Here is a 21,227-nt window from a genome sequence, read left to right on the forward strand (position 1 = left end):
TCATCAAAAAGTAACTTTAAAAGCTTGATGCCAAACCTGAACACAAATTCAATTTTCCGCAAACCAAATGCTAATCTTGCTTCTTCACACTCCATTTCAACAGGTAAGATTTTCCTTACAGCACTTTCATCCAGTTCGGTATTAGTTTGAAATTTAGAGTACTGAACATGTACAAGGAGCTCCTTCTGAAGCAGTTCTATGATATCCTTGAGAAGTTTTGCACTTGAGAGGACAAAATTTAACGCTTTTGTTGATAGGTCTTCAAAATTTTAGAAACTGACTTTTATTTTCCAGTAGCCATGAGGTTTAATTTCTTTAGTGCAAGAAACAGATTGGTTCAAGGTGGCTTACAATTTCAAGTGTAAGCCACCTTGAACTCTTGTTTGATAAATGTATGTTTAGGCAGTCCTAACTTACTGGCAATCTTAGGGAAATCTTCCCACCTATATGACCAACCCTTGAAAAACTACTACACATCGATAACAAACCCACCTTGAGAGCTTAAGCACCCACCAACCACCCACTGTGTTTTAGAAAGAATAAAGGCTAAACTGAGAATAAAGCTGACTTGGTTCACATGTGGCAGCAAGTACTGAAGTTTCCAGAAGAGTAATAAGTAACAAGTTTCTGCCCTTTTCCATTTATTTTTACAATATTTCTCTTAGGAAACTGCCAATGCAAAACAAATCACACGAAAAAATCACTTTACCCCCCCCCCCCCAAAAAAAAAAGTAAGCTTTAGTGACCAACTCGAAAAAAGTAACATTTTTTTTTAAAAAAAAAGTGACTCGCTATGAGCCCTGTACTAACTGAAAAATTGTTTTTTTTTTTTTTTTAAGGGTCATTATATGAAAAAAATGTTACCTGTAACTGCAAAAATAGAATTTCTTTGAATTCTAACACCGTCGGTCGAATCATGTTTCCTTCCCTCATCCCGCTGGTTTAGTGAATATCGCGCGTGCCTTCGGTGCATGTGGTCCCGGGTTTGACTCCCGATGGGACAGCATAATTTGATTTAAAAATAATTCACTTATTATCCGTATCTCAGTCTAAAGAGCATAATCGTGGGATGTAACTCAAAATTTAACATCGTTTGTGCATCCCCTCTTGTCATCCATCACTTTAGGTATCTTTTAATAATGTTTTGTATAAACATAGCAAGCTTCCAGATTTTATGAATCCATGATTTTGTATAATTTTCTTCATGATAAAACTGTTATTCTTATGAGTAATTTGTCATTTAAGTACTTTTATTTACAGCAAAGCCTAATTTGTTACGAGAAACATAGCTCAAGATAACACACTTGGCATTCCGAGGATTCGAGTTTTGCACACCTACATAGGTAATTTCCCAGTCCAAGTTTATGTATTTTTCCATCCATTCAAGAGTTCCCTAGTTTTCTTTCGTTAACACTTTACGAGAGAAAACCAAGGAATAAGGGGAAAAGAATTAATCTGAAAGCTGATTTCAAGAACAAGAAATTTAGTACACTTCATAAAAAAGGTAAAGAAAATTAATATACCAGAAATTAAAATAACATCTTTTAATCTTTTGTACATGCTGACGAACACCACGCTACTGTAAGAGCTATCACAAAACCACAGGCTCAGTTATAAAACTGAATATATTTATATATATGTTTATAACATTAACAACAAAAATCCTTGGATTTTATGACAGTCCTTACAAGGAAGTGAATTTTTGTTTGAAAATAAATTACAGTACGAGTATTACACCACAGGTTTTAACACTGAATTTCCACTCATAATCGGATCCAGAGATTTGTAGGTTTCAATACTGACAACAGATACATATATATAGAGTTTCTTTCTATAGATCACTATTCAACACCGGAAACTAAAATGAGAAATTACAATCTACTTAGTTGCTTGTTCTAAGTATGCTATTAAATCTGCTCGTTCTTGCGGCTTCTTCAAACCGGCGAACACCATTTTTGTTCCTGGAATATACTTCTTTGGATTCTCGAGATATTCGAACAAAGTATCTTTGTTCCATGTGATACCTGCAAAGTGGAAAATCCTTATTGTAACATAAGAACGTCTCAGTGTGTGTAACAGTTAACTTGCTGCTCCTACTAATTAAATAATCGGCGCTACGGAGATGCAATTTGCAGATCTAAAACTGTTGTGACGACTTAACTGCTACTGAACAACTGCATTCTTTCAATTTAATTTAAAATAGAATAATGCCGTAACAACATTTAGATTTAATCGCTACAGTAATATATTGTGACGAATGATTTCAATTTAACTATCTAATAATGGACAGTGGTGATGCTGAACATGAACATTCTTTCCTGTTTGTAGTTTGTGGGCTAACAAAATCAAAGGTAAACAATTACAACTTTTAACTAAGGACGACTAACTTAAAGTGTACAGCGAGCTGAGAGCATGGAAGGAACAACTAGTTATTATAGAATACTATGTTCGATATATTATTCAAGCATTAAACCTGTTAATGCTTTTTGTCATTGTAGTATTTTTTCCCTTCCTTAAAAAAAATCTTAAAGAGACGGCACTAACATTATACACGGCATTTCACCCTCCGCGTATGAACAATTGCACTGAAAATTGCGAAAACCTCGTACGAGACATATTTCAACACATTAAATAATGCGTTCTTGAAAAACGCATCCCCATCAAGTATAGAACTAACTATACACATATTATAATCAAAATTACTGACCTGAGACACACTTCTATGGCTATCAAAACTTCTCAAATGGTCTGGTTATTTCGGACAAAATACACGAAGGCTTCGAAGATGCAGTAACTCCAGTGCAAGTAATGGAATAACTTTAAACTGCAGGTACCAATACCCCTTAGTATTGTTACAAACTTTTTGCACAGGATGATATAAGCCTACCCATCACTGCTGAAGGATTTTTTTTTTCCCCGGAAATATTCAGATCATTTGAGAAATTTTGGTAGTTATATTACGCTCTATAAGCAGTGCTGACAATACTTTAGCATATAATGCTAGATAGTATATGCTGTACTGAATATTATCCATTTCAAAGATGTTTGTCTTTCCTCCTTATCACCTACGCATAGCTATTCTTTACACAGGAAATTCTGTTCTTACAGCAGAAGGAAACTAAGTCGAATTGGTTCATCGCTCAAAAATTACTTGGAAAAGAGTATGTATTAGGCGCTATTAGCACTTTTACTGGAGACATAGTTGATTCGAAGTTCTAATCTTTGGTACAATTGTGTCATTAACATGAGTATGAATTGGCAAAAATTTACGTCGCTTCAGCATCATTATGAACAAACATCTCTGAGACAAAGATAAATATTTAAATGATAAACATGCTCATATTACGTTAAATATATTCATATAACTCAATAAAATTACACAAAAATAAGAATTAACGAAGATACGATACACCATCTCCCATTTGTCAAGAGAGCTGTTCTACGAACTGAACCTCCAGTTGTATTGGATTTTGGAGCTTTATTTTTCTGCTACTGGTATTTACTGGAAACTTAATTTTATATTTATCTTGTAACTACAGGAAATCTTATCACAAGCTGAATCTTTTTTCTTTCAGCGTCCCTTGGATTAGCTTTCTCAATACTAATCTAGGTACTAATGTACTTCTTAAGTTCTACAAGACACTACTGAAATGGATTAACATTTCATAGGACAAAACTCATCAATTTCATTCTTATAGTCAGGGCTTAAAAAATCCACTCGCCAGTGGGAGTACTTTTTTTACATTTGGCGAGTAATGTCCGATCAATCAAAAACGTCTTATTCCACACAAAGAACAAAAAAATGTAGGAGGGTGAACTGGCTAAGGATAGTTTAAGAGAGTGTACTCATTCAAAGCCATTTCAAAACACTTCGTCTTCCCGAACTTCTGCAGGACAGTGCGACACAAAGACAGGTTTCCTTTGCTTGCAGAACTTCAGTATAATCTGTGTTCTGCCACTTTCCACCAGTTGTGAAAGAAGTTTCAACAACATGAATTTAATCAAAACGAAACTACGTTCATCACTAGGAAGTTCTAATTTGGATTTGCTGATGCTCATAAATCTAAACTGATTTCATCTTGACTTATGTGGTCCAAAACAGTCTTATCGATCACTGGTGGCCACTATAATAGCTGGACATATCCACAGGAAACAAGAACAAATAGCAGGTGTCCTCTTTTTTTTATTTGTAAGAGACATGCTAATAAACAAAATAAAAAATGTATTTATATGTTTACTGTGTCGCAAACTGTGTATTAACACTGACTGTAAAATGGTCTGGCTAGTATATTTTTTGGCAGGCTAGTACTTGCAAGCACGATTTTTCAAACCTTGCCTATAGTTAACTGCTCCTTTCCAGGAAATTATAAGTTTTTTTTTTTTTTTTTTTTTTTTTTTAATTTGTGAATCATGCGTTGATAAATGAATAGTGAAAGTGCCTTCTCTAATATTCAACATACGGAGAACTCAATAATTTAAGAGATCGACTGGTGCCAATCCTGTCTGGACAGCAAAAGGGGTTGATAATGCTAATCAAATAGCAACTACTGATTATCATTTTCATGCAAGTTTGCACTTAGGCTTTGCAGCTCAATGCAAAAGCTTTTTCAGGCCAGCTATCCTGAAAGACATTTTTCTGATTTTTTTTTTATTCATAACAGACAAATGCCGGAATGATACCTAACAATGGTCCCAGACCCTTCCCTCACCCCTCTCCAATTCTCCGGGTACGGTGATCGCCGAAGGACAACATTCCTTATACGTGACGGGTTAACATGGCCATAGATGCCGAAAGACCAGAGATCTAATTCTAATCAATCACTGGGATATTTGACACTATTGTAATCTAGATTTTGATCCTACTAGTTAGTGTTCTGCAAGGGAAAAAGGGACTAATTTTTCAAACAAATTGAAATATATACATATAGCAATCAGTGTGAAAAACATACCTTTGCTCTTATTTGCGTCTGTATATACAAATCCAGGGGCCTGCCCTGTTCTCCTTCCAATAATGCCGTGTAAATTCGGTCCAACTTTATGCTTTCCACCAGCTTCTACTGTATGACACTGGGCACATCGCTGAACGAACAACTGAAATTAACAACAAATTCAGGAATTTACAATACATTGGAAAAATAACATGGTACAAAATTACATTGAATTTCCGAGTGAAAATGTGCAATAATTAGATGGGACATTCCTAACCACTTAAAGTGATTTAAAAGTATGATTCATGAGTAAAATCCATCAATAGCACCTGGGATATCTTGCAATGAATTTATCTTACACTTCCGAAACAACTTATTCCTTTTAAAAAAATAATACATATATTATTTAATTTCCAAATATCGATCTAAACCTTCTCCCCAGTCACGTGGGATTAGATATTTATTACCTTCTACCTGTATTTATAGTATTATCAGCTTTGTTGAAGCAAAAGTCTTAGCTCTTAAAAGGAAAGAACAGATGTTTGAAAAAAAAAAAAAAAAAAGCTATTGCGTCGTGGGACATGTATGAGCAGTGATTTTTTCGTTTTTACTATTTACAATTTTTATTTAAAATGAGCAGTGATTTTTTCGTTTTTACTATTTACAATTTTTATTTAAAAAAAAAGAAAAAAGAACAAGAGAAGTGAATAAAAAGAATTATGATCCAATGGAATAAAAATTACCAGATTTTACCTTAACATTTTCCTATCATTAATTTCAAATACACATACATAATACCATATTATACACATTTAAAAAAAAAAAATCATGTACATCCATAGGAAAGTTAGAGCGTAGATGAAAATAATTTTAAAAAAATATTCAAAAATCTCCACATACTACAAATCATCTTCGATATACCATTCCAACTTCATATCATTGGAACATACGTCTTATTTCGAGCAAAACAAAGTGGTATGTGTAAACTTAAGTAACAGATTTATTTTTAAACATTCATCGTAAGAAACCTGAAACTAAACTAAATTCAATGTTCCACTTTATGACAATTTTTCCCCTTCTTGAAACTATTGTAATTTCCGATAGAAAGGCGGATCCAGGACGGACTTCTGGAGGGGAAGGTTGTAATACTGCTACTTAGACCTACTTTTAAGAGCTCCAAACTCTGGGATGAATTTTATTTATATATAAAATTTAAAAAAAAAAAAAAAAAAAAAAAAAAAAAAAAAAAAAAACTTTTCTGGGGAGGCGCGATCGCCCCCCTGGATCCGCCACTGAGTATAAATCACTAATTCATATTAATTACAGCAAGAAGTAAAGCTTACCATCTAAAGTTAATGAACCCCCCCCCCCCCCGCAAAAAAAATCCTGAATATCAAAGGATTAAGCTTGCCCCTCAATTTCAACCTTCTTGCATAAAATTACTATATACTTACTTTCTTGCCCTTTTCCGGATCACCACTTGGTACACCCATTCCGGTAGATTTTCTGCAAAGAGAGTAAAATCTTCAAGCACCGATACGTAAGCAAATCCAAACAAGTAATGTTCTAATAGATATATCTATAAAATTCCCGTATGGGTGCTGTGTAGTCACCAACAAAATAAACTTTTCGTATGTAATCTGTACAGAAAAATATGTTTTGTCGATGAGTATACAACATAGGTAATTCCTACCACCAAACTTCTAAATATGTGACAGTAACATGAGTAAGTATTCAAGGAGTAAATTTGAAGCTTACATTGTATTTTCTGTTTTGCCAAAAATAATTAACGCTCTCGCTATACATTCCTAAGTTATCTTCCGTTTCTTTGTAATGTTATTGTGCAAAGTAAAAGTCGGAAGTTGGTTTATTATAATAAGCGTATCTTATACAATACCCTCTAAACATACTTTTCACCTCACCCCATACAACAGTGTTACTGTAGAATGTATTTTGTAAATGGCACCATATAAGAAACTGTATTTATCCGCTAGCTTGCGAATAACTAAATCAGCATTCCCGTTTACATACCCGGCTAAAAAAGTATCAAATTTACACGGCCACAAACAGTGATGTAATTCGCTCAATATTACCAGCCTGACGTAATATACAGATGAAGATTTACAATTTTTGGAAAAACTGGATTATTAGCTAAGCTCCAAATTTAGTAATTTCGTTCCTTTCGATCATTAATTGAAGGACTCAAAAAGTCAGCTGGCATGCTCGACCATTCTACGCCAACATTCTAGCAATTGCAAGATCTGTTTATTGCAGTTTCGAATCCCGCCCGATGGTTGGAGATATATATATAGATTTTTTGTAGTTTCCTTTCGTCTAAAATATAGAACCTTGTGACACCAAAAATACAAAATAAAAAAAACTGAGCGATTAAGCAATATTTGAATTCACTTTATTGGAAATTGCTTCAGGATTTAAAAATTAGATTCCCAAAACCACCGAAATTCCGAAGTAGTTAGCCGGGTTGGTGCGACTGGAAATATTTGCTGGCGAAAATAGTATGATATTACCAATGAAACTGTATGATGGGTGAATGTGCGATTGTCCGAGTATTTCGGGATTGCTATTACATGAAGTAAACCATGAATTGATTTCTTGTGTTGATGATGGTTATAAAAAACCACCAGATCGTAATTATTATCACTGTTTAGAAACTGCCAAAGTTTAAAGATAATTTCGGCATCAAAATTACTGCAGTTAAGAAGGTACCACTTTATTGCGTAGTTAGTTTCTGAAAATTTCATATACTGTCGAAAATGAAATGCAATCTTACCATTGAATAAATACGCAAGTTACCATACATCCTTTATCCTTATGTGTTTAAGACTGGAACTGAAGATCGTTCCAACAAGTCTGTACTGTGACTGCATGCAACATAATACAACCGATGCTTTCTAAGAAAAGTTTATTCCATTTATTCTGGAAGTAATACCAAATTTGAAGATCTATTATTTTGCAGATGGATAAGAAGCACAATATAATATATATATATATATATATATATATATATATATATATATATATATATATATATATATATATATATATATATATATATATATATGTTGTGTAAGCACAAAGAAGACTTTGTAGTAGATGAGTAGCATTTCTTTGCCACAAGGCTTGGTAAGGGTCCCTGTGATGGAATTGGAGGGACAGTGAACAGACTTACTGCAAAGATTAATCTTCAGCAACCACCGAGGTACAAATCCTTACTCCTCAAGATGTCTGAGTTGCATAATGTAGACAGATCCTTAACGCACCTTTTGATGCACTGAAACATCAGCAGGGTTGCCAATTCAGTGTTAATTTATGAAAACTAGGATTTCCCTAGTTTTCCCTTACAGAGGCCTCATCCGATTAGTTTCGGTGGAAATGAAAAGTTCTTTTTTCTGCTCCATAGTTTCCAAGCTACTCGAACTAAACAAACTGAAAATTAACGACAGAACATACATACGTATGAGTCAATTTACAGGTTTCGCAAAAAAATTGATTTACACCTTCGGTTACATCTGGCAACACTGTGTGGTTCCTAGTGTACTTCAATCGTTGCTTCCTAGTTTAAAAACATATGCATGAACAAGGCTTCATCTTCGTATAACCATTATTTGTGTATCACTTCAGGTTCAGAAGTTCTACTATCCCAACTCCGGATTGCACTGTATATTGGACACCCTGTATTATACAGTATAGTTACTGAATGTAGGAATGGTTTATCATTCCTGCAGTAATAGAGACGTATTGTGGATAATAATATACGCATGAGAATTATCAATGCAAGTACAACATAGCACAGTTAACAATTCAGTAAGCTTCTGCCGTGCATTAAGCAGACTGAATAAAAATATGTTACTTTTTGTTCGAATTCATTACAAAACAAACAACCTGTAAAAGGCAGGAAGGACGATGTCGATGACTAATAGATGAATTTGGAATTTATAGTTTAGAGAGAGCCTTGTGCGATATCTTGTAATTTTAAATCAAGTTACGGATGAACAAACTTTATGATGCTTCGTTTGTGTTTTAAATGTATGTTTATTGGTTGACAAATTATTTCCTTGAGTTTCGGCCAGGAAAGAATTCAGATACGTCTTCACTTACCGAATGTGAAAATCAACTTCGCCGATCTAACGGTTAGCGAGTGTTCCTTATGTGCATGTGATCTCGAGTTCGACTCCCGGTGAAAGAGCACAAAAAATTTAAAATCTTTCACTTTCATTAATCATCTGGCCCAATTAGCCAATAGGAGATAATCATGTGACGTCACACTAAAAAAAATTAATTCCATTTTGTTAAGGAATATAAACCTTCGGGGGGAGGGAGGAAGAGGTGAAGAAGTCTCCCCTTCACTATTTAAAATATTAGGAACTAGATAACTTCCCTTTCAGGATTGACAGATTGACCTGTAAAACTATCACGGTATATCTTTCGTTAGGATCATTATTGAAATCGAGCCCTTTGGTAGAGCTGGAATGAAAGTATTTGATAAAACATGAGCGTATGGATGCATAAGCGTATCATTGCTTCAGCATATAATAAATTCACAACTTTTTTTGATGAGGACAGAAATTCATCCTGGATTCTTCTGAATTTATCTCTGGTTCTAGCACTCAGGTGACAAAGAATCGACTCTACTGTTTTCACACACGGTATAATTTCGAAATCTGGGATTCTAGTGTTATTTGTGTCTGAGACATAACGCTAATTCATTATTCTATTAGTTATCTTTTTAGTGATATTTGTTGATCGACTTGAGAGGACAAAGTTCAGCCCGGAATCACAAAATAGTTCAAGCCTATCAGATGGATAGTCTTGTTTAATAAAAATGCAGTCACCCCTTTCCCTTTCCGCCTCTGAAAAGCTCAGTATCCACATATGAAACTCAAAAACAATCGTCTTTAACCAGGTGATCATCTCAAGTCCTAAACACTGCAATGTCCTTGGGTTCTTTTTCTTTGAGCAATACTGAACATATGCGTGAAATAGTTTATTATGAACAGGACAAAAACAAATAAACCTGTTGGAAAGCACGGAGTTATTCAATTTTTATGGAGTGAAGGTGTCAAACTGGTTGATATTCATCGGAGAATGAAGATGAGGTATGGGAACGCCTGTCTGTCATAATATCAAGTCTACGAGTAGTGTAACAAATTCACACAAGGCACGACTTCCGATTCTTCCCGTCCGGGTCAGGCCCATCTAGTTGTAACAACTGGTGTATCATTCTGGCTGAAAGGCTTCTTTGCTGAATATGGGCATAACGCCCCCTTCGCTAGAGAAAAGGATCCGCCAAGTGAGTTTCTCGATAGCTAAAGCAGGAACTGAAAGATCGTTGGGTTGACATGTCACGACATGTTCAAGAGGAGGGTGAAGAAGAAAAAAGCTCACATTGTCACCGGAGTATAAAAGTTGGGTGCACGTTTTCAGCCGGAGACGAAACATGCAAGTAAAGAACGGCGGGATTCTTCTTCACCTAAACCAAAAAAAAAAAAAATTCGCAGCCAGCCGTCTGCAGGGAGAGTAATGTTGACTTTATTCTGGTACAAGAATGTCCCACGTAGAGCTTAGCTCACGAATCTCTGCTGTGATCCTAATTCTTCGTTGACGTCAGTCGCGGCAGAGATTCGTGAACTAAGCTCTATCACAATGACTAGTGCTACCTACACAGACTTTCTCAAGAACTATTTGAAGCCAGCAAAGCAACAGACCATTGAGTACAGGTGTTTTGTTCAACATGATAACGCCCGCCCTCATTCTGTTCGTGTAACCATGAAAATCACCGACCTACACTTCAAGTACCTCCCACACTCGTCAGATCTGGCACTATCAGACTTTCACATCTTTGGTACATTAAAGGAGGACCCTGAAGGGCAGAAGTCCAATCTGTGGTGGACGACTAGCTACGGAGTGAACCAAAAGAATTTTCTTACGCAGTATCAACTGCATTGAACTGAGAGGGAACTATGTAGAAAATGTTCAGGCAAACCTTCCCGCAGTAAAATAGCGGAAAAAAATTACTTGCAGTTTTCATTTGATTCTCCCTCGTATATAATCCAGCATGTAAGCTGTTTTTATGCGGTATAGTGTTCTGCTCTACTCTAGTTTATGTGCATACCCATCGTCGCTGACGCGTCTCCTCCCTACGGATGCGCCCCCGCGGCGGCCCCCCTTGCTTGACTCAGATTGCATTCGTGCTTTTTACTGGCCACCTATCACAAACTTGCTAGTATAATCTGCACAGAGAAATGCAAGTCCTCTTTCCGAAAATTATTAAGATACACAGAGTCCATTTACTGAAAAAGGAATGTATGTGTGGACCCGTACACTAATTCTGCACAGATTCCATTACTGAGGTACTGGTTCATGGGAACACTTGGGGTTAGTGGTATTGTTTTGAAGAATTCTACTCGATTCATTGAACGAAATGCCTACGCGAAGACCTACCAAGATGCGTAATAACGTAGAAATACGGCAAGTACTTAAACACGCAATCCTTCATAAGGACGGCATGTGAAGTGAAGCCAATGTAACTGCTCACGACCGGTAAGCTTGAGTGTATGAATAGGAACCCGCAAACTATCTCACGGATCTCGAAGCAAGTATATCTAGAACACAAGCTCCCCCCCCCCCCATATAGGTTAGTAACTAGGTTGGTTCCTTTCTGTACCAAAATTTAATACTTAATTTACATAGTATTGCTGAGCGTGCGTCAGCAAGTGAGTGCGGGTTAGAGCCCCGCAGGGTACGTTGTTTTGTCTTTATTACAGACAAATAGGAAGGGGGATGTGTTCTAGAACCTTGCCGTATATCTCAAAATTAATGAAATGCAAAAAGTTTCGTTCTGTACATCGAGCAATACCGGTACTGACTAATGATGGACATCGTGTTCAAGTCAAATAACCAAAAGATTCGAAAGGAAATTATATACTAGTATGAGCCCGATGGCAGAACTGTCTTCCTGCGATGAGCTTTTCTATGTCAAAAGTTTTCTGCAGAAGAAACACTTGTGATTCTTAAAAACACACTTTATGCGACGTAAAAAACAGTTCAAACTATATTTACGCGAGTAGTCCGTCCATTTAAGACATTATTTAGCAGGCATGTTTTTATACTTTTCTGATTTTTATCTTCTGGCAATTTTTCTGCACAGGCGCGGCAAATTTCCTGCGATCACATCGCAGATTGCGGCCTGTTGTGCTATGGGGAGAATGAGTAGCACAGAAGGACTTACAGAAAGGAGTGGTGAATGTGCAAATACATTACAGAACTTATGAAACTAAAAGGGTATTTTTCCCCAACTGTGAAGTTAGAAGGATACAAGGAAACGTGACTGCTACAAAGAGCGCCTGTCGTGCACGGTACCTCTACCCTACCGTCCGATCTCACACCCGTGGGGCAAGGTGCTAGATTACTGGTCCCCCTTCCCTGGATGGGGGTCAGTGATATAGATGATCCCGAAGAGCCGAAAACTGTATTATTAGAAGACCAGAAGAAAATAATTCACTTATTTGGATCTTCCGGGTCACCTATACCACTGACCCCCCCCCCTCCATCTCCCTAACCCCCTACCCATCCCGACAACACAATTTTCTATAAAAGTATACCAGGACAACCTTCGACTATTTCAAAAAACCTAAAATATCACTATGTACATCACACTGTAAAATGTTAAATACTTCTTCAAAGCATAGGGGGGCAAGCCCCCCCTAATCCCCCGACAACAATTAACATTTCTACCCACGTATGGCGGAAAACCCTCTTATCCAAAAAACTAACATATTAATATAACCGCAAGCATGAGGAAGAAGGAGCATGTATCAGGTAAGCAAATACTTCAATTTATGAAAAATATAGGGGAACCAGTAATCCAGAACCTTCTCTACCCGTGGGGTCTACTAGTAGAGGTAATGTGATTTTGTATGAAATTCGTAATTTCAGATCAATTATGTATACCCATACAGCTTAATCAATCCTGAAGTGAATCTGGACCCAAGAATGGAACTATTCCATGATAATAATAATTATTAATATTATTAATAATTGATGACATTCGGGATCTCCCCCAACTAGTTTCATGGCTCCAAAACCGAGTACCTTACTTTTGTCTAAATTGTGATAGAAGTAGGAAACAATGAGCCCCTTCCAACCCCTTTCGCTCACTCAGCTGTATTTTATGTAACACTGGGGGGAGAAACAAAGCTAATAATAATAATAAATTTAATTTTTAAACTTATACCGGTAGCCGATATTCTGAATAAGATAATTTACGTACCGTATCATATTGTAAATCTGTACAATATATTATTAATGTGTCTGTTAGTGTTGAAGTATCAATAGAATATATTTGCACATATAATAATACCAAAAAAAAAAAAAAAAAAAACACTTGGTCCACAAAATATTCTCTGGTCATTTTATGGAAACACCCAGATTCCCAAATTGCAACACCTCTCATTTGGCAAAACACCAAAACGATTACAACATAGTGAATCTGAACCTGTATTTAAGTTACTGTAATATTTATTACGAATTATACTCAATATTCGTAACAAACTCTTATAGAACTCTATATCTATCCTATACAGTAAATATATTGAGTGCAATACTTTCCTCCATTTCTCGGAAAGTTCACCCGTTACAGTTGCGTAAGTAATGATCATGTATTACATCATAACAACGAATTCCTACAATACAAGCTAATCAGGTAACAAACTTCTTTCAAACGCCCTTTAGCTATGTTCTTCGCATACATCTACCTCCTCAGCGTATCATCTGTAATTTGCTGAAATGTCCTTGCAATGAAACAAAAAGAAAGAAAAATAGCGCAAGCTCTACTTCCAATTCACACATGCGTTCAAGGCCCATTCCATCCCACTCATAAAGACGTTTTTATTTAACAATATTAACTTAATGTAATTCTTTACATACAATCTACTAATGTAACAACTGCTTAAAAATACTTTGCTTTAGTAGTTATTAATATTACTAACAGTATATTACTTTAAATTACACTTACTGCTCAGACCGTACTCCACCTCAACCTTCTTCCTCGCAGACTTCTTAGAAAAGATCAAGGAATTCGTGTTGCCAGTTCATGTATCAAAAATAATTGATAGTGACGTGAGCAAATAACTTGTGTAGATCGAGGAATTCTTGGTGTAACAATATTTGCAAAGGAAAGAAAGAAAGAAAGGTGTGTGTGTGTGTGTGTGTGTGTGTGTGTAAACCAGTAGTGATAGGCATGTAAAAGCAGCGGCTGCAGTATCCAAGGCATTTGCGCAATGTCCCAAAGCGCTCTCTGCTTTCGAGATTACAGAAAAAATAGTTTCTCTATTTTCATTTTTATAGATTAGAGTTTGCATTCGCTATTATTAGTGTAATTTTCAGTTACTATTTACTTTTAAATATAAAGTACAATTACTGTACAACTCTTTCACACAGATGTTACTATACACTAGTTCAGGGGTTTTCATACTGTGCGGCGCGCCACCCTGGGTAGACGCGAGGACTTAAGAAAAAAAGATCCTACAAATGAACATATTTATAATGCAACTCGCATACTTGAGTCTGCACCCTTCTTCTTTAATAATACATAGTGGACTAAGCCTTTGTATCACCTCTGTTCCACATAGATCAGAGATGATCCTTTCACCTTTTGCTTAAACGTGTATAATGCTTGTTAGATGACCACTAACGATCTTCTATTTATCTCTGTAGAATAGTATCACTTCTTAACACAACTTTCTGTCCAATTTGGGAAGTACTTTCCAGAGGACACAGAGCACAACTGGGTCGTGAATCCACTCAACGCAGAGAATCCACCAAATTTTACGACCTGAGAAGAGAAACACTTATTGATCTCTCTTCAGACTACACATTGAAGACCAAGTTCCTCTCTACTTCGTTGTCTGAATTTTGGAGCTCAGTGAAGAATGAATACCCGAAATTAAGTAAGAAGGCCTTGCGAGTGCTCCTTCCTTTTGCAACTTCCTATCTCTGTGAATCAGTGGCGGTGTAAGGCAAACTGGGGCCCGGGGCCAGTGAAGTAGATCGGGGCCCCTTCTCGAACAATCATGATTTATGCATTGCTATTTTTGACATTCATTTGCATACTTATTCTTTCTGTTTACTCCTCCTCCCCCTTTCCCGTTGGTGTGTGTCTGTTTAAACCATCTTAATTTGGGATATGTTAAATAAATGGGGGTGACATTTAGCATATATATGTATCATATACCGGTATATACAGTATATATTCATTTTTAAACAAGGGGCATGACAGAAAAAGGACTAGGGATACAATTGTAACGGAAATTACAACCCATGACAGGGATGACATAATCTTAAGAACAATGAAACAAAAACATACCAACAAAGAAATGAAATGAAATTTTTGAGTTTTACGTCCCACGATATACCAACAAAGAATCCAGAATTTATCCGACACATAACTTATACTATTCTAGATTAAAACCGTACTGTAATTAGATAAAATAGTTTAAGTAATGCTCCTAATAATACATTTAGGGACAAATTTACGTAAAAAATGTAACAATGAGCTGATTTTGAAAAAATATGCAAATAATAATATAACCGATGCGATTTCTAAATGTAAGTTCTCAGTTTTCTATAGAATTTTCTTGTTCGGTTCTCGTCTTTGGTGTTTGTCCTGTCCAATTTCTCATATGATTAAGTTTATTCACAATCTCTCACCTGTCTGAGTTTATGCTACATGGGTTTTATTTGATTAGATTTTTCTCCTGCAATTATCCCCATTCACTTTAACATTCGTTTTCTCTCCAGTGATAATACATAATATTTAAACACTTTTTTTTTTTAAACCGAACTAGTAAATAATGGCTAGAATAGATTTTTCTCCTTCGTGTCTTCTTCATTTATCTTTTACTAGGTTTCTCCCCAGTGAGGATATACGATCTATTTAGTGCCACTGCTTTTGTCGAAATATCAATAAATAGTTAAGCATTAGAATCTTTCTCTCTTGTTTGTTCTTTTTACTATTGTTTCCAGATTTCACACTTGTTTTATGATTCCATTACTTTGTATTTAATAATTCAGTCATATTTATATTCTGCCACTTATGACTGTTTCCATTGCCAGTTACTAACACACTTAATATTAGAATATACTGTAACAAAAAATCCTGAATGTATTGAATAATTGGGGATAGAGCTACATCATAAATTAAATATGTGAGCGCAGAATTCTACTATGGGTTGTGTACCATCCTACTTTTCATTACCACCCATCACCAGTCAATTTATAAATCTTGACGGCTTTTTATTATTCTTTTGGTACTTTTGTATTTTTATTGTCTTAAGTTGAAACATGAAACTACTTTCGGCAATAGTTCCACTACCTTATTAGCCTGTGTTCCGCCAGCATTCAGAATGCTACCTTCCTTGTTTTAGTAGCTGCGAAAGTATCAACTATATTATCAAAATCCAAAGTAGATGCTATTCCATTATCGATAGAAAGAATGTCCAGATTCGTGTCTTTCTTGACTCGTAGTGGAGCGTAAGTATGATCTTATCAGCTTGATTTTGTTGAAAGACCTTTCAAATGATGCGACAGATACGGGTAGTGTTATCAAAATCTGAAGAGCGGTTGCCAAACTTTTATAAGCTTCAAGCCCCATTGAAAATACATATTTCAGTACACCTTGTGGGGAAAAGTCAAGTTGTTCTTTAGGTTTCTAAGCACACCTTAGTGAACGGATTATACATAAACAATTCTATGCTATCCAGGTCATTCGGTTAGAACAACGCCAAATCAGAGCAACAAACATGCTTTTAATCTTTCCTCGCACTCATCATTTAGCTGCTGCACAAAGTTGGCAAAGTAAGAAAATAGTTCTATTTTATTTCTATCTAAATATAGAAGGAAGCAATATAACATAATTCACGTTTTTTTTTTTTTTTTTTTTTTGAACATTTGAACACCTGTTTTCTTATTGAACATCTTATTCACTATAAATTTGTAAGAAACAAGAGCAAAAAAGGAGAAACCAGCTAAGCAAAAGAGTTTCGCTCGCTGAAAATTCGACTTGTAAAGGATAAAAGAAAAAAGACAAAAGGAAAACAAGCGAATCAGCAACTATAGCGTCTGCACCAAAAACCTTTTAGTTAGCAACAGAATGCTAGTACTCTGATCTAAAGGTAACCAAGAAAGTTCTGTCACTTTTTCACCAACCACACTGAACATCGACATGTCACCTAAGACGTACCTGGAAAATCAAAAATAGTCCCCATCAACGTTCTGGAAGGTCATGGATTCTATCGCAGTAGAACTGGTGGGCCGTCAAGCGAAGAAGGTATCAAGTACATTTTCACCTCTACTAGGGATTTGAACTGCGTCGTCTAAGGTAGTTATCCAAGGAATGGAACAAGTGATAATCGGACGATCCAATGTCCGGGGACCATCCAAGGCGTAGAATGGTGTCCTGGATCATCCTAGCACGTGGAGCTTAGCGTTGTCCTGTAACAAGGAGAAAACCTTTGCGATTCAGAAGTGCTTTCTCCAGAGTTTTGAGTTTTTCTTAAAAACTGCTCAACTGCTGACAGTACACAGTTGCATTGATGCTTTGACCAGCTGTTAGCATTTCCCGATGCACGATGCCGCGAGCAGTCCACTAAACACACAGGAGAACCACTGGTTCACTGGACCACTGGAGTGCTGGTTTCGGCTGTTTTGGAACCGGTTCATGGAATGCTAACCAATGACAACGGCGCCGTGGAGCTTCGTACAGGATCCATTTCTCATCACACGTCAACATCCTGTCCAGAAATGACTCCTTCCTCAGACGAGACACCAAAGAAACACAGGTGTCTGCTCGCGTTGCCTTCTGGCCCAGAGTCAAATCATGTGGGATCTATCGACCCAACTTGTAGTGCTTCCCAAGTTGATGAAGGTGTTGCCGAATGGTTTTTCTACTCACACTGAATTGTAGTCCCAGTTCCTCACATGTCTGGCTACTGTTCGCCTGAATTGCTGCCTGAAAATCTTCATTTTGTAGATGTGTTGGTCTTCTGGCACGTGGTGCCTCTTCGAGTGTTTTATCACCGTCCTTAAACTTGTTAAACCATTGCTGTTCGGTCCACGTAGTCACGAAACCCTCACCAAAGGCCTGGCATGTCTTCCGCCTCGCTGCAGCGGCGTTTGACTCCTGTTTGAACTCGTACAGCATATACGCCCTTATGACGCTCTGTGGAGGTCCCATGTTCACTCTGTCCTTACGCAAGTTCACGGTGTAACTGAACTGCTACAACCAGGTAGTATGTTGGATATACTCCACACAAACAACTGATCTTCGCCTTATCTTCATTCGCATTCAACTCACGTTATGAGGGCCATTTGAACACAGACGTCCACAAAAAGCGATCTTTATAAAGCTTTATGTACATTCATCACTGATAAATACCACTGATCACTGATTCATCCCTTCCCTTGAACTGATAAATAAATAAATAGCGATATTTCAGGAAGCTAGCAGAATGTAGACAACACAATATACTTCGACTTTTCTTTTACTATATTTTAATATACACTCAGAATTTTCTTTTAAATTTCTCTGAAGTAATTGAACAGAGTGAAATTTTTATTTTATTCATATTTTAATCCACATACATTTTTTCCTTTTAATTTCTGGCTCCAACAGAGTGAAACTGATTTTACTTATTTTTTTACCTACATTCAGCTTTTTTCTTTAATTTTTTTTTGGGAGAGGGCAAGAGAGTGAAACAGTTGTATTATTATTTTTTCACCTACATTCAGCTTTTCCTTTAAATTTCTTTGGGAGCCCACAAGATAATAAAACTGTTATTTTATTTATTTTTAATCTACATTCAGTTTTTCTTTAAAGTTCTTTACAGGTCCTCAAGAGAGTGAGGCCAGCTTATACGGAAATCCGGCACTGATTAGTTTTGTTAGACAGATGTTTTTGTTGTTTCATCTGTTATTTGGTGTAATATTGATTCACAATTAATCAATATTTACTTTTACTTTTAGACGATATGGCGCTTGTTGCAGAATCTGAAAAGAAAATCAATAAAATGTTAGAAAAAATGAGAAAGGGCTTTGAAGAATATGGGATGAAAATAAATGTTAGAAAGACAAAAGCCATGGTGATTGGAACGAAGGGGTCTGTGTCAAATATAAAAGTAGGAGGGGAGAAAATAGAACAAGTGAATAGTTTTCGATACCTGGGTAGTATTCTTAGTAATGACATGAAATGCGAACGTGAAATAAAAGCAAGGATAGGAATGGCGAAAGAAGCCTTTAAAAGACAGAAAAGTCTGTTTTGTGGGACCTTGAACAAAGAGTTGAGAAAAAGACTCATAAAATGCTTCGTGTGGAGTGTTGTACTGTATGGGGCGGAAACGTGGACATTACGTAAAGGTGACGAAAATCGACTGGAAGCCTGCGAAATGTGGGCGTGGAGAAGAATGGAAAGAATTAGTTGGGTCGAGCGGAAAACGAATGAGAGAGTGTTAGAAATGGTAGGTGAGAAAAGAACACTTTTAGATATTATTAGGAAGAGGAAGAGAAACTGGTTGGGACATTGCCTAAGAAGAGATTGTATCATGAGGGACGTCCTAGAGGGTATGGTGGCAAGTGCCCTGCCAATAAAAGCAGAATACCTATGATGATATGATGATTTAGGGAAGCTGTGAATTATAAACATTGACGGCCGTTGTACCTCATGCTAACAAGTTTCTTTAGTAATTATTTTTATCTACCGTGCGGGGCCCCCACAAAGTGGGGCCCGGGGCGGGTGCACCGCTCGCCCCGCCCTTACGCCGCCACTGCAGTCTGTGAAACCGGATTTTCAGCAACGGCGGTGATGAAATCTAAATATAGGTCAATACTAAATCTCCAGAAAGAGATGCGTCTTGTCATTTCAAATTATGTACCGGGATTTAATAAAATGTGTGACTCAAAACAAACTCATAAATCCCATTGACTTTGCTCAGCATTTAAATGTGTCGGTTTTTGTTATGTAAAATCCCTCTACGCTCGTATTTTTCAATTTTAACATAAATATCTGACTTATCACAATTAATAATTATTAGCATCGGCTAATAACATTAAAAGGTGTAGTCAGTGTGTAAATGTAGAACACCTGTGTTAATGATATATTTTCATTAGTGATTAATAAATGAAACCTAGTTCATCATAGTGATAGTCTTTCTTTTAGGAACACATGTATTTATGTTGTTGACACATTCCATTTTTGACAGGGGAGGCGCGTTCAGACTTTGGTGGTTGAAGGTAGCCTCAACTGCTAAAAGTTTGAAACCCCCTGAACTAGTTAATACATATAGGATCTGCGAAAAGGATGCCCTAGTTTTTAAATGCTTACGGAAAGTGTTTTACCCAGTTATTTTCATTTCGAGGGAAATCTAAATCTCTATGGGAGAGTCCATATTCATTACTTACATATCTTTAAAATTTGGGGGATTTTAGAACTTTTGGGAGAATTTTCCCTTCAGAAATGTCTGAATAAAACACTTCTACAATCGTTTTTGCTCTATGAAAACAAATTAAAATCAGAAGTGATAATATATTTCTTCTAGATACTTCCGATTCCATAAAGGAAAAGATTTGGAGACAGAGCCTAGTTTTGCGTATTTAATCCATATCGTGAAACTGCTTCTCAATATCTATGATCATTTCTTTACCTTGGTGATCAGTATCGAAACCGTAAATCGTAGTTTTCCATCACTTCTGTTTTAGATAGTGGGATGAAGATCGAGGTGACACTTTCTTGGGATGCTGAGTCCATATGAAAATGTTATATTTCTCTTTGATTTATCGTTTCTTGTTATATGGGGATTATTATTGAAAGCGGTAGTGGTAGTCCATTTCTTCAGTTCTGGTTGTAATAGGGTAATAAACTTGGTGAAAGAACCTATTCTTGAGGTACTGAAGCCATATCATAAAATTGCTTCTCTCTGTCTATTACAACCGTATTTTGCTATACCGTGATCAATATTGAGACCGAAAGTGGTAGTAACCGGAATCGATTTAGAAAGCTTCTCAAAGCATCTCACGGTTTCATGCTCTATGATAAATACCATTTAAATCGAAAATGGTTGATTTCTGCGACTTATGGTTTGAGTAGAACCATAAAGCTCGAACCTAGGAACCTTGAACTCATACCAAAAAGCCATGTTTCGTTATGACTTACCGATTTTGGTCTTTGAAAGTCAATGTTGAAAATGGAAGTGGCAGCGGACTTGTACCACTTAAGGGTTTTATAGAGAG

At 36.4% G+C, this 21,227-nt stretch overlaps 1 protein-coding gene across 1 annotated transcript; it reads right to left on the bottom strand.

Moving 5' to 3' along the window:
* Positions 1–1,529: 1,529 nt before the first annotated feature.
* Positions 1,530–14,066, bottom strand: LOC145668737 (cytochrome c). Its single transcript, XM_081736867.1, has 4 exons — positions 13,963–14,066; positions 6,383–6,434; positions 4,950–5,091; positions 1,530–2,024 (listed from the first exon to the last, which is right to left on the bottom strand). The coding sequence occupies exons 2-4, from the start codon at positions 6,419–6,421 to the stop codon at positions 1,879–1,881; spliced, it is 327 nt and encodes a 108-aa protein (XP_081592993.1). The 5' UTR covers positions 6,422–6,434; positions 13,963–14,066; the 3' UTR covers positions 1,530–1,878.
* Between the last annotated feature and the right edge of the window lie 7,161 nt (positions 14,067–21,227).

The sequence above is a fragment of the Thermobia domestica genome, chromosome 13, assembly GCF_964235325.1.
Source record: "Thermobia domestica chromosome 13, izTheDome1.hap1.1, whole genome shotgun sequence".
In the NCBI taxonomy this organism is placed as follows: Eukaryota; Metazoa; Arthropoda; class Insecta; order Zygentoma; family Lepismatidae; genus Thermobia; species Thermobia domestica.